We start from the raw sequence: 12,055 nt of genomic DNA, 5'->3' as shown, positions 1-12,055 counted from the left end.
GTTGCCCTTTGTTGAATAGTTGCCCCATCTCAAAAAGGGGTTGACCATTAACCTAGTCTTGTTTGTCTTCGAGCTTTCTTTCTGGTACTAAGCAATGAATGCAAAAGAAACAAACTTGTTTAGGCCCTTTTTTCAATTCCACACAATCCATCCAAATATGAAATTCATGAGAAGTTTCCTAATTGACCATTTCAAGTAACCCCACTTAGAGGAGGAATGGATCATGAGAAAGTGGCAAGCAATAACTGAGAAATTACATGTTCTAGATATTTTGGCCAAGGATAATTTTCTACCTCCCATGTTCTATAGTGACCGTCAATTCATTACGTGAAAACGTTTCAAGTTTACTCGAAGTAGATGCTCTACTTGAAGGGCATCTTCTGATAACAAAGGCTGGTTCCTTAGGACTTGGAAGAGTGTTAGATTCACTACCAAGCATGAACACCACATTTGACATTGTAGGACGTTCATTTGGATCTTCTTGTAAGCACAAAAGCCCCACATTCACACATTTCAAACATTCATCTGCATTGCATGTTTCACTTAGTGTTTGATCCATGAATTCCAGTTCCCTTCCTTCTTTCCACAAAAGCCATGCCTGAAAATGAATCAAAGAGTGGAATGTATCAGTAGCTAACAGCTATGTGCTGGAACATATAGTGTTTGTTTATTGCATATACCAGAAACACACATTCACATTACTTACATATCCCAGAAGACTCAGTTTATGTTCTGCTTGATAAAATCCTGTGTTCCTTTTCCCACTGATAATCTCAAGTACCACCACACCAAAGCTAAAGACGTCAGATTTGACTGAAAAATGTCCATCAAGAGCATACTCTGGAGACATATATCCACTGCATTACAAAATTTGTGAAATGTAGACCAAATAAGAATCTGGGTGGAAATCATTTGGTAGAGTGTCAGAAAAATATGTTTCTGATTCTTGTATTTATGAAATATGGTGTAGTTTTGTTTCTGATCTGTGCTATTGAAATATCTATCCGATAACCAAGAACCATATCTATCCAATACAAGGACCAGAAATAGATTACTGTTTTTGAAATGTGAGTAAAAGATATCACATTTACCAAATAGTAATAATATTGTTCTTATGCTTAAAAACACTGAATCATGCTGTGACATGAAACTTACTGAGTTTTTAGCTACTTACTATGTTCCAACCACTCTTTCTGTGTTAGCTACTGTCTCTTTTCCTCCAAATATTCTGGCCAAGCCAAAGTCTGAGATTTTAGGATTCTTCTCTTCATCTAGAAGAATGTTACTTGTTTTCAAGTCCCTATGAATAATCCTCAACCTAGAATCTTCATGCAAGTAAAGGAGCCCTCGAGCAATTCCCAAAATAATCTTGAAGCGCACATCCCAGTCTAATAGAACACACAGCTTCTCGTCTTGTAGTGCATTAGGGGCATGAAATATGGTATTATTAGTCTTCTTCAAGATATAATTTTGACCTAATAAAGTGTACTTCAAATGCAAAAAAAGAGTCTTACCAAAAATGAAAGCATCCAAGCTTCTATTTGGCATATATTCATATACCAGCATCTTTTCATCTCCTTCCACACAGTACCCCAGAAGTCTCACCAGGTTTCTGTGTTGAAGCTTTGCAATCAACACAACTTCGTTTTTAAATTCTTCCGAACCTTGTCCAGAACAACTTGAGAGTCTCTTCACTGCTATTTCTTGTCCTCCAGGAAATTTTCCCTGACAGTATACAAAAAAGTTAACCATTCCTACTATCATCATGATATTGGAAAAGAAAATGGTAAATGTCAAGAAGTTCTTGATTACCTTGTAGACAGGACCAAACCCTCCTTGTCCAAGCTTGTTGGCATTTGCAAAATTGTTAGTGGCCCCTAGTATGCTTTCTAAATGGAAAAATGGAATATCTATGGCCTGTGCATCATCTTCTTTGAACCTACCAGATTCAATCAATTCTCTGACATATCTGTCACTGTCATACAAGTTAATCCCTGAGTTTTTCTGAACATATCCCCTGCTATCTGAAGTCAAACAGATTAACTGAGTCTGAGTTGCAGGCTACTGCTGATGAAGTATCACCTTATATTGGGATTTTTTTTTTCATGAATAAGCGCAAAAAATTAAGTTACCTTGTGATTTGCTCTGTCTTCTTTTCCTCAAGTAAACACATGTAACAGTAGTTGACAGAAGAATTAAACCAATCGCAGTTGTAAAAGTAATTACAATGATCTTTGGTAAGGACAGTGTCCTTTCTGATTGATAGATATTATTGCCTTCTGCATAAAAAAATGACATTTATGCATAAACAAAGCTCACACAACATTTCATGAAAGTGTTGATCAATAATGAATTTATAGTTGAAAAAGTTGCAGGTAATGCTCGGTTGAAACAAAGGTATAGGTAGTTTTAGAAAGCAAAACAAAGGTATTAGTTGTTCTGTATAATAAGTATGCATGATATGTAGAGGGATAAATATTACACACTACAAAACAAGCATATCTATGAACATGAAGAGGGAATGAAGATATGTAGATTACCTTGAGTGCAGTTTAATTTCAATCCATCCCAAATAAAGTTTGTGTTGCAAAGACATCTCTTCTTGCCATCTCTGGTAGTGTTGCAAGTTGAATTTGGCCATTCCTTGCAGTCCAATAACGAAGAGCACATAGGCTCAATTGGGGGCTCCCAACTGAATTCTATTTCTACTCCTTGTTTCATGGAAGCATTAGAACTAAAAATGCTTGGATCAGCATGACAATAGCCAGTAAGGTGAAATGGAAATGACTGGTTGAGAGACAGAAACTTATCCCTTGAACCCTGATCACAGTTAAGTACATCTTTTCTGTGGATCAAGAACTTTCGTGTGTCTGGGTTTATGCTAATCACTTCATAGGTTCCCCCAGGAGTTTTAAAATCAAGCTCACCAGAAGAGTTGTTGCATTGAAAACTGAAGTACATGGGGTCACCACAACTTGGTCCTGTGCTTAAGGGATATGGAATGAAATTTGTACCACAAGTTCCACAGCTGTTCCCAGTGGATTCTGCAGAAGAACAATCTCTGCCACTTCATAAACAATAATTTGTAACACAATATTTGATGAGTGTATTCACATATTTAGTTGCCTAATCCCAAACTGTTTTGTAATATATCTTTGATTTACTTACTAAGCACTACTTCTTGTTTTACATGTAACAAATTGAACTTAATTACAAAGTCCATTGCATAGATTTTACCTTGTGCGAGTGCTTCAAAATCAGGTTTATAACCAATGCATTTGAGTGCTATTGGTTATTTAAAAAACATATGGATATTAAGGGTGATTGGAACAGAATTTGTAAGGTTAGATTCATGTAAAAAATTTATGGGTATATAGGTGGTGATTTTATTATATTTATATACATATATACACTTCAGTGAAGAGATTGCATGGATTTAAGATGGTCATGAAAAGGAATACCAATATCAGAAAATGCCATGCGAACATGCAGGTCACACCCATTCTCGTACTGTTCTTCAAGATTGTTCAAGTCCTCATACCAAATCCAGCAAACAGTATCCTTTTCAGTGCTTTCATACGAATATGCATAGCACTGGCAATTATTGAGGCACTCTGATTCGCATTCCTCTTCATTCTTGGCATTAAATTGAGCATCCGGGTTCCCTACTTTCATCATTTTCAAACTCAAAAATGTAGCTTTCTTAGCATCACCACTGCAGACATTTGTTTTTCTGCTGCATCCACCTGAAAAGTCTCCAGCATTCCAACTCTCAATAGAATTAGGCTTGTACCCAGGCAAACACTTGCACATGGAATCATACTTGCTATTACAGCTTCCAAAGTTTCCACAGGCATTGAACACACTGCATCTATCTCTTGGCTCCACCCAAACCAACAACCACACTTTCTCTGAATCCATCTTCATGTACTTAAGTTGACCCCAGTGAGTCATGACCAACCTTGTGTCACGATATAGTGCTGGAGTCAGAAAGGGAACAGTGTCGTTTGGGGATACTCTCAGGGTGAAATTTGACAGCAAGTAAGATATTGCTGGAGACATCTCATCACTTCCTGAAAACCTACTTGTAACACTGCTTTTCCAATACTTGATGGACCTCTTCCATATCACGAACTGGTTCTCCCCTTGACAGTGCACAAAAGTGAAGTTCCCTGGTGCAGGGTCTTCATAACTTCTCCATGATGTCAGTGCTAAATTGCCTTCCATTTTCATTCCAGGAAGGAATGTGTCTGTAGGATTAGCAAAACTCTGCCACAGAATCTTCACCAGATGATCCCCTTGGCCTTCAACTTCATCACTAACAATAAGGTTCCCACTGTCCATTATCTTCACTGTTCTGTGTTGTGAAGATGATCCTTCAAGTTTTGTGCCCCAGTAGGCTTTCCCCCTTCTGTCCAAAATCTTTAGATTCCCATCTTCTCCAATGCCAAAAGCACCCCAAGAATCTAGAAGTGGGTTGTCTCGGTTAGCAACCCACACAACTATTAAAGGAGTCACCTTGTAGTACCATATTCCCACATATCTTCTCCCACTAGAGCTGCCATTAGGAGTGAAAAATCCCAGCTCAAATTTTCCTCCTTTTGAAATTAGAGTATCCCCTTCCCCATCTTGCAAGAAGTTGTTAATGGTTATAGCATCTTTGGCTGAGCAATGCTTAAAACTAAAAGTGAAAAGCAATGAGCAGAAGAGGAAGATAGACAGCATGAAACTGGAGGACCAGTTAAGGATAACTATCCTTCTGGTCTTTCTCTTGGTGTTCACCATTTGACAGAACTCAAACGTTTGATATTTTCTTTTCTTAAAATAGAGTTCACATTATGCCAGTCACCCAATTTTTCCATGGATTTCTCCCTCTAGTTGAATTCAAACACCACCGAATGTAAAGTTTGTCGATAGCACTTTCTGCTTTTGATGTCTATTGGTGGAGCAATTGACTCTTATTTCGGTAGGATTTAATTTAATTATGCCTTATGCATTGTGACATTATAGCCCCTTCAGAAAAAGGTGTAATGATACTATCTATCTCATAGTCTAAATATGTTTACGATTTCTGCAGTCAAGTTTCAAGAGCTTTGCATGCTACTGATATGCTTTGGAATTTTGGTGTTAGGATCGTTCTAGGCCAAAAGCCCAGGCATTGAAGCATCCTGTAAATTATAATGAACCACTAGAATAATGGTTTGCAATATGATTGATATATAATTTATTATTTTCGATCTTGAATAATAATAAATAATATGGCCAAATTCGTTCATTTTTGTCAACGTTATCTTTTTCATCTGGGTCCCTTGCTTACTTTTTTTTCAACATCCACTGGCAAGTGCCATTCATTTGAAGATATTTATATAGCATGTACATTTTATTATTTTTTGACAATTTTTTTTATAATTTAAAATCTGAAATAATATTTTTTAAAATAAAAAAATTATCAAAATTTAATTGTCAAAATATTATTTTCATAATCTCTAAGTTTTTTCCCTGTGATGAAAAACTTGAGTTATCTGTAGCTGGTTGGGAATAACATGTTATGTCAAGCAAGATTCATAGAAGAGAGAATTATATATGCTTTTATCATTCAGCTGTTATTGATTCGGTATTTTACGAAATTTCTTATCCAAAACCCTTTTTTCTTCAGAGGCATCAGCTTCTAGATGATGTTTTGAAAGGTGGCCACGCCAAGACAAAAAACATTTGCTGTAAAAAACCCAATTTATGAGCATAATAAGAAAAAAGGAAGAGAATAAAATTAGCGAAAAATAACAAAAGACAATTATATCTATAGCATTCTAGAAGTATATCTAAGAAAGATCTTTTGATCTTTGACACCCAACGAATTAACTTCAATTCTTACTTCAGTTCTAATCAATCAAGAAAAATTTATTCAAGAAGATGGTTACCAAAATCAAGATTGAAAAATTTACGAGAAAGAAATATCAAAAACGTGTTTTACTGAAAAGAACATGGAAATCAAGAGAAGAAAACTCATTCTCTAATCTTTTTGTCTTTCTGAGTTGAATTTCTTTATAATTGTGAATGAAGAACTATGATGCTCCGATACTCTGACACGTATCGGACACCGACACTCGTACGATACTTGTTGAACACATTATGTCAATTTTGAAAAATATTTTTTTATCTTTAATATGATTTTGATGATTAAAATAAGAAACAAGTCTTATATTATCACTACTTTTCAAATATTGAATATTAGATAGATAAATTAGATTTATTTTTGTATTAAATGATAATGTGTTAGTTGACAATTTTAAACTTAACATGTATATAATGTCGTGTTCCGTATTCTATATTTTTTCAATTTAACCGTATTTTTGTATCTGTGTGTCTGTATTGTATTCGTATCCGTATCCGTATTTGGGTAACATAGACAAAGAATTTGTTTTAACGAAGAATTTGTTTTAAGTGGTGTGGATGAAATTGAAGCAGCACTTATGACTAATTTGTCTATAGTGGTTAATTAGGTTTTAAAATAGAAAATATGAATTTATTAATATGTCCAAAAAAACCATGAATGATAGAATAAACCGAAAAGTTATATCTAGATTGGCCCACTAAAAGATAATATGTTGTATTTGGACGGAAAGATTATATGATTAGTGATTCTTTTGTGTTGGCTCAATGTGATATGTACTCTACAAAAGCACCCAAGTAGGTTTCAAAATCAAAATCAAAATCATGTTCAGGTGCTAAGGATTTTTATTTTTATTTTTTATGTATGGTGCAATTTTCACGAGATGAATCGTATTGAACAGAGTCAACCAGTCCAGTTCAAATCTCGAGCAAAGACTTTAGGGGGCTTCTCCCTGTACCCCAAAGCATTTATCCTGTACCTCCAAAACTTTCTTTATTCCCACTTTTACCCTTAAATGAAGAAAGAGAAAAAATAGTAAAAAAAAATCAACTGCATTGCACTACTGCACCCAGTCGCTTTTGTTGTAGGCCTCTACACCCCCAAAGAATATCAATTCCATGTGTGCCAAAACGGATGACAGAATCCGTTTCAAAATTTTAAGAAACGGATTTCACAATTCGTTTTGCTTTTTTTTTTTTTTCGTTTTGTAAGAAACGGATTTCACAATCCGTTTTATATAAATTAAATTAAATTAAAAAATACTTAAACTTTAAATTGAAAATTGATTCATTGTATTATAACTTTTTCTAATTTATTTAAAGTATATGATTTTTAAATTTTAAATATATTTTTTAATTTTTGTTTTGTTTATTTATTATGTTTTCATATATTTTAATATATCTAAAAATAAAGTAATATATATATATATATATAATTTTTGAAAAATAAATATAATTATAAAAATAAATAAAACTAAATGATAATTAAACTTTAAATTAGATAAAAGAACGAAAATTTTAATTTTATTTTAAATATAATGCCTTTTGAATTTTAATTATTTTTTTAGTTTATTATTTTTTATTTTAATCATATTTACATATTTAATGTATATTTTAAAAATAAAATAATATATTAATATTTTTTAGCAAATATTTTAAAATAAATATATGAAACGGAAGTTGAAATTCGTTTCAAAAATTTAGAAATTTATAAAACGGATCTTAATATCCGTTTTAATTTTCTTTTAGATGACCATATGTGAATATTTCTGCATTGAAGGTTACACCAAATTCAACAGAACCATTAGGAGTGAAGGTGTTGAAGTCAAGAGGGATATTCCCTGAAGCATACTGGTATTGGATTGGTGTTGAAGTCAAGAAACCAAGCTTGAATCAATCTACATGAACTTGCTAGTGCAGTTGCAGTTTATTAACATAGGAAAACAAAACATTGAAGCTAGAACAGTGCTTACTTGCCACATCTTGAAAATATAGACAAACGAATTCCTTTTCATAAGTAGCGGGCAAGCTTGGATGGGTTGTGGTGGTGGAGGTTCAGGGAGGATGTGGAGAGTTTGGTGGTAATGGTGGAGGCGAAGAATTGTGCCCTCTGTCATCTTCATAAATTGCCATTGTTGGAGAGGTTGAGGAGGCGGAGGGCAGAGAGGGACGAGAGCGCCGGAGGGATGGGGCCGGAGAATTTATTGTTGGCGAGCGAGAGATTGGAGAGGAATGGAAGGTGAGCTATGTCGGCAGAGAGTCCCAAAGAGGCTGAGTCTGGTGAGGTTGAGAATGACGACGTGGAACTTGATAAAATGGATTTCAAATTCCGTTTCATACCTTTACGAGACGGATTACGTAAGCTGTTTCAAGAAAAAAATTAAAATATTTGGGAAACGGAAAACGAATTCCGTTTTATAAAATTGTGAAACGGATTCTATAATCCGTTTCAAAAAAAAAATTCGAATTTTTTTGAAACGGATTACAGAATCCGTTTCATTATTTTATGAAACAGAATTCGTATTCCGTTTCCCAAAAAAGTTAAGCTAATATTAAGGGTATAATAGTAAATTTTGGAGATGCAGAAGAGGTCTTGGAGGTGCAGGGAGAAGCACCCAGACTTTATAGTTGGTGTTGCCTTTTAACAAGTGATACAATACAAACTAATTTAATCACAAAAATAACTGTAACTAAAGACCCTAAAGAACATGTTGGAGAAATAAAAATAACATTATATAAACTTACAAATTTATCATACACATTATTCAGTTTCACATGCTTGTGGATGGGTTTGTGATTCGGGTTCCCAAAACTTAAGAATAAGGAGTTTATATTTTTTTTTTCAAAATTTATTAAAATTTAGTTTTTTATTAAATAATTTTGTTCAACTGACACTCAAAATATTTTTTTTTTTAGTTTTCGCAGTATTTTATTTTTAAATTTTTGTTATTAATAGAATGATATTATTAAAATATGTCTTATGTTCTTCTGTTTAAATTTGTAGTTCAACTCACTTATTTCTTTTCTTAAAATAAGGTTATTGAGGAGTCAAAGTAAATTAGGGAAGGAAATATAACTTAATCAACATGCTAGAGATTAGAAGACAGAAATAATAATGACGTTATAATGGTAAATTATATAAAAAATAAAGTAAAAATAAAAATACTTTCAGTATTCCACAAAATGATTTTTTTATAAGTAAAGATGACTTATAGTAAATACACAAAATTAAATTAAATCTTTTAAATTCTCGTTAAACTCGCGAAATTTTTAATTCGTTACTAATCCGCAAACAACATTCTAGACTGAAGAGTGATTTAAATACAACCAAATGAAAATTAAATTTCTTTTTAATTTGATGGATTAATAAAAAGCATTAGTTGATTATAAAATTTTCAATTTCTTCACAATGTAATGTCGCAATTATAATCAACATATGCTATAAAGCCTTAATTTACTGTCTTAGTATTTATTTCAAGACCTTCAATTTAAAGAAGAAAAAAATAAAACTACTAACATTTAATTGATGTTCACTATAACTTAAATTTATTTGAAGATTAAAGTAATCTTTTTAACTGATTTCCTTTCCAGATTTTCTATTATTGCAATTAAAAAAAATGTTCAATGTCATTCCTAATCTTAAAATCCTCTAAAAGCTAGTTATAAATTAAATAAGATAAATTGAGTTGGTATTACGTAAAATAATCAAAACTAAAATAATTATTTTTGTATAAGAACATTAAAAAAAAAAACATTAATTTCTAACTAAATGTGTGACTCGTATAGTTGAACTCTCATAAGCATATTACATATTTATAATAGAATTTAGTTTAAACTTTCATATATATATATATATATATATATATATATATATATATATATATATATATATTAATAATAAAATTTAGTTTAAACTTCCACATATTTTCGTGAAGGAAATAATTATAAAAATAAATTGTTAAATTTGGGTGTGAAAAAAATAGTCATACAGGTATGTTAGTTTGATTTATTTCTTTTTCTTTTTCGGTCATTTATCTATATATTTAATGAAGTGTATGTCTTTTTATAATAGGTATCTAATCAATTTATAACTAATTTAGACATGAAATTTTTTGGTAGTTAAAATATTGGTGGCTAATGTTAGATCCCAATTCACAAACAAATTATAATATTTTATTTATAATAAAAATTATTTTAAATATTAATAATTTTTAATTTATAAATTGATATTTAAATTTGTTGTTATAGTGACTAATTATTTTTGGTCTTTAAAATTGGTTACTATTTAAGCATTTTCTTATAGTGTTTGATAATGTACAATTTTGATTTAATTTTTTTTTTTGTAATTTTATTATATCAGTTTTTAGTTACTCATCATTTTAGTTTTTTAAATTTATTTTGGTGTAATTGGATTTTAATTTTAATTACATATATTTTTTTATTTCTAATTTAATTGTATGTTTTTTTAATCATGAGTGTTTTATAAATAAAACATGAGTCAAACTCTGAGGAGAAATTAATACCATCATCAGTCCAAACGAGGATCCATTGGAGGGCAAGTTTGGTGCCAGCAATCGCAATAATTCCAGCTCTAATAGTGTATATTTAAGTTGTTGCAGTTAAAAAGCTCGTAGTTGGACCTTGGTCTACTCATCCCTTCTGTCGGCAATGCACTCCTGACCTTAACTGGTCGGGTCGTGCTAACACATGGCCAAGTTTAGCGGTGTGGCACGACTTAGCTAGATGGCTTGGTGGGAAGTTTTGTAAAGAATTGAAATTCATGATTTTTGAGATGTGAAGGTTGGAATGGCCTACAAATGTCTTCAAATGAATACCATAAAATTCTTGATGCACGAAAGTTTTGAGTTCGGTGGATTTTGCACATGGCCAAGTTTGGCGATGTGGCACGGCATAGCTAGATTGCTTGGTGGGGAGTTTTGTGAAAAAATAAAATTTGTGGTTTTTGAGATGTGAAGGTTGGAATGACCTCCAAATGCCCCCAAATGAATATCATGAAAGTCTTGGTGCATAAAAGTTTTGAGTTCGGTGGGTTTTGCACATGGCCAAGTTTGGCGGTGTGGCACGGCATAGCTAGATGACTTGGTGGGGAGTTTTGTGAAAAAAATGAAATTGGTAGTTTTTGAGATATGAGGGTTGGAATGGCATCCAAATGTCTCCAAATGAATACCATGAAAATCTTAAGAAGATGGGATAATTAAGTTTTTTTTTTTTTTCTTGTAAGATACTTTCTCAACCATCATTGAGCATTCTAACCATTTTGTTACAGTGATTCAATATATATTTAAAACAGAAAATTGAATAAAGTTGTAAGTAATTAAAAAATAAAGAATCAAAATCGCATAAGAGAATAAATTTAGGGACGAAATCTACAGATAATAACAAATTAAAGAACTAAGATTTGAGAAATAAATTTAGAGGCCTAAATTGCAGATATATAAAATATAAAGACAAAAATCAATTAAGTCAAATTATTACCATGGTCATTTAAAATGTTACAATTTTTTTTTTTTGATATAAACAAACATAAATACTATGACATTTTTTATAATTAGCATGTTAAATTTGATTACTTTAGAATGAATGTGACCAAAAATAAAATGAACTATTTTTTAAAATTTGAAAGATAAAATGAATTAAAATATAGAAGACTAACACAGACATTTTCCAAAGGACTTAATAAATTTAGAACTTTTATAGAGTTGAGAGGGTTGACAGTATATAGGTGATCTGGGACACCGAAAGCATTTAACAAATTTTAATATCATTACAAGGTCATAATTATATAATTAAACTTTATCTCTATTTTAGAACAGAGTCCAAGTTTCTTAACATTAAAAATGCACTTTTTAATATATTTTATAATTTCAAAGATATTGCGAAACATTAAAATTTTAGCTTTGCTTAGTATATTCACAAACCACATGAATATGAGAAAGACATTCAGAACAAGTTAGAATAAAAATACAGTAATTGGCCAGAATTAAAGAAGTTAACAACAACTAGACTTGAAATTGAAATCAATGGAAAATACAAAAGATGTAGAGGAGAAATGCAAAGCATCCCAGTTGAGATTAATTCCAAGGTGGAAAATCACTACTTTAATTTCAAAATTTTCAAAATAAAACTTAAAAAAGAAAACGATCAC

The 12,055-nt window shown here is 31.7% G+C and overlaps 1 protein-coding gene across 2 annotated transcripts; it reads right to left on the bottom strand.

Moving 5' to 3' along the window:
• Positions 1 to 5,107, bottom strand: LOC114169988 (G-type lectin S-receptor-like serine/threonine-protein kinase At4g03230). 2 transcript variants are annotated; one of them, XM_028055417.1, is made up of 8 exons: positions 3,462 to 5,107; positions 2,541 to 3,044; positions 2,133 to 2,276; positions 1,813 to 2,024; positions 1,515 to 1,725; positions 1,175 to 1,412; positions 707 to 857; positions 1 to 598 (listed from the first exon to the last, which is right to left on the bottom strand). In XM_028055417.1, exons 1-8 carry the CDS (start codon positions 4,783 to 4,785, stop codon positions 290 to 292), a joined length of 3,093 nt encoding a protein of 1,030 aa, XP_027911218.1. In that variant the 5' UTR covers positions 4,786 to 5,107; the 3' UTR covers positions 1 to 289. The 2 variants fall into 2 exon arrangements, with proteins under 2 accessions (XP_027911218.1, XP_027911217.1); XM_028055416.1 differs by having other exon boundaries at positions 2,133 to 2,279; positions 3,462 to 5,105.
• Positions 5,108 to 12,055: the final 6,948 nt, after the last annotated feature.

The sequence above is a fragment of the Vigna unguiculata genome, chromosome 11 (genome assembly GCF_004118075.2).
Source record: "Vigna unguiculata cultivar IT97K-499-35 chromosome 11, ASM411807v1, whole genome shotgun sequence".
NCBI classification, from domain to species: Eukaryota; Viridiplantae; Streptophyta; class Magnoliopsida; order Fabales; family Fabaceae; genus Vigna; species Vigna unguiculata.
Note: the sequence above shows the minus strand (reverse complement) of the source record. Positions and strands in the feature narration are given on the sequence as shown.

Bases quoted from the DNA above. Each gene is read 5' to 3' on its own strand.
- LOC114169988 (XM_028055416.1), bottom strand. From the start codon at position 4,785: ATGGTGAACACCAAGAGAAAGACCAGAAGGATAGTTATCCTTAACTGG. The intron at 3,045-3,461 runs GTATTCCTTTTC...GTTCTTCTGCAG, and splicing joins CATGGCATTTTCTGATATTG to AATCCACTGGGAACAGCTGT. The intron at 2,280-2,540 runs GTAATCTACATA...TTTTTTATGCAG, and splicing joins GAAATTAAACTGCACTCAAG to AAGGCAATAATATCTATCAA.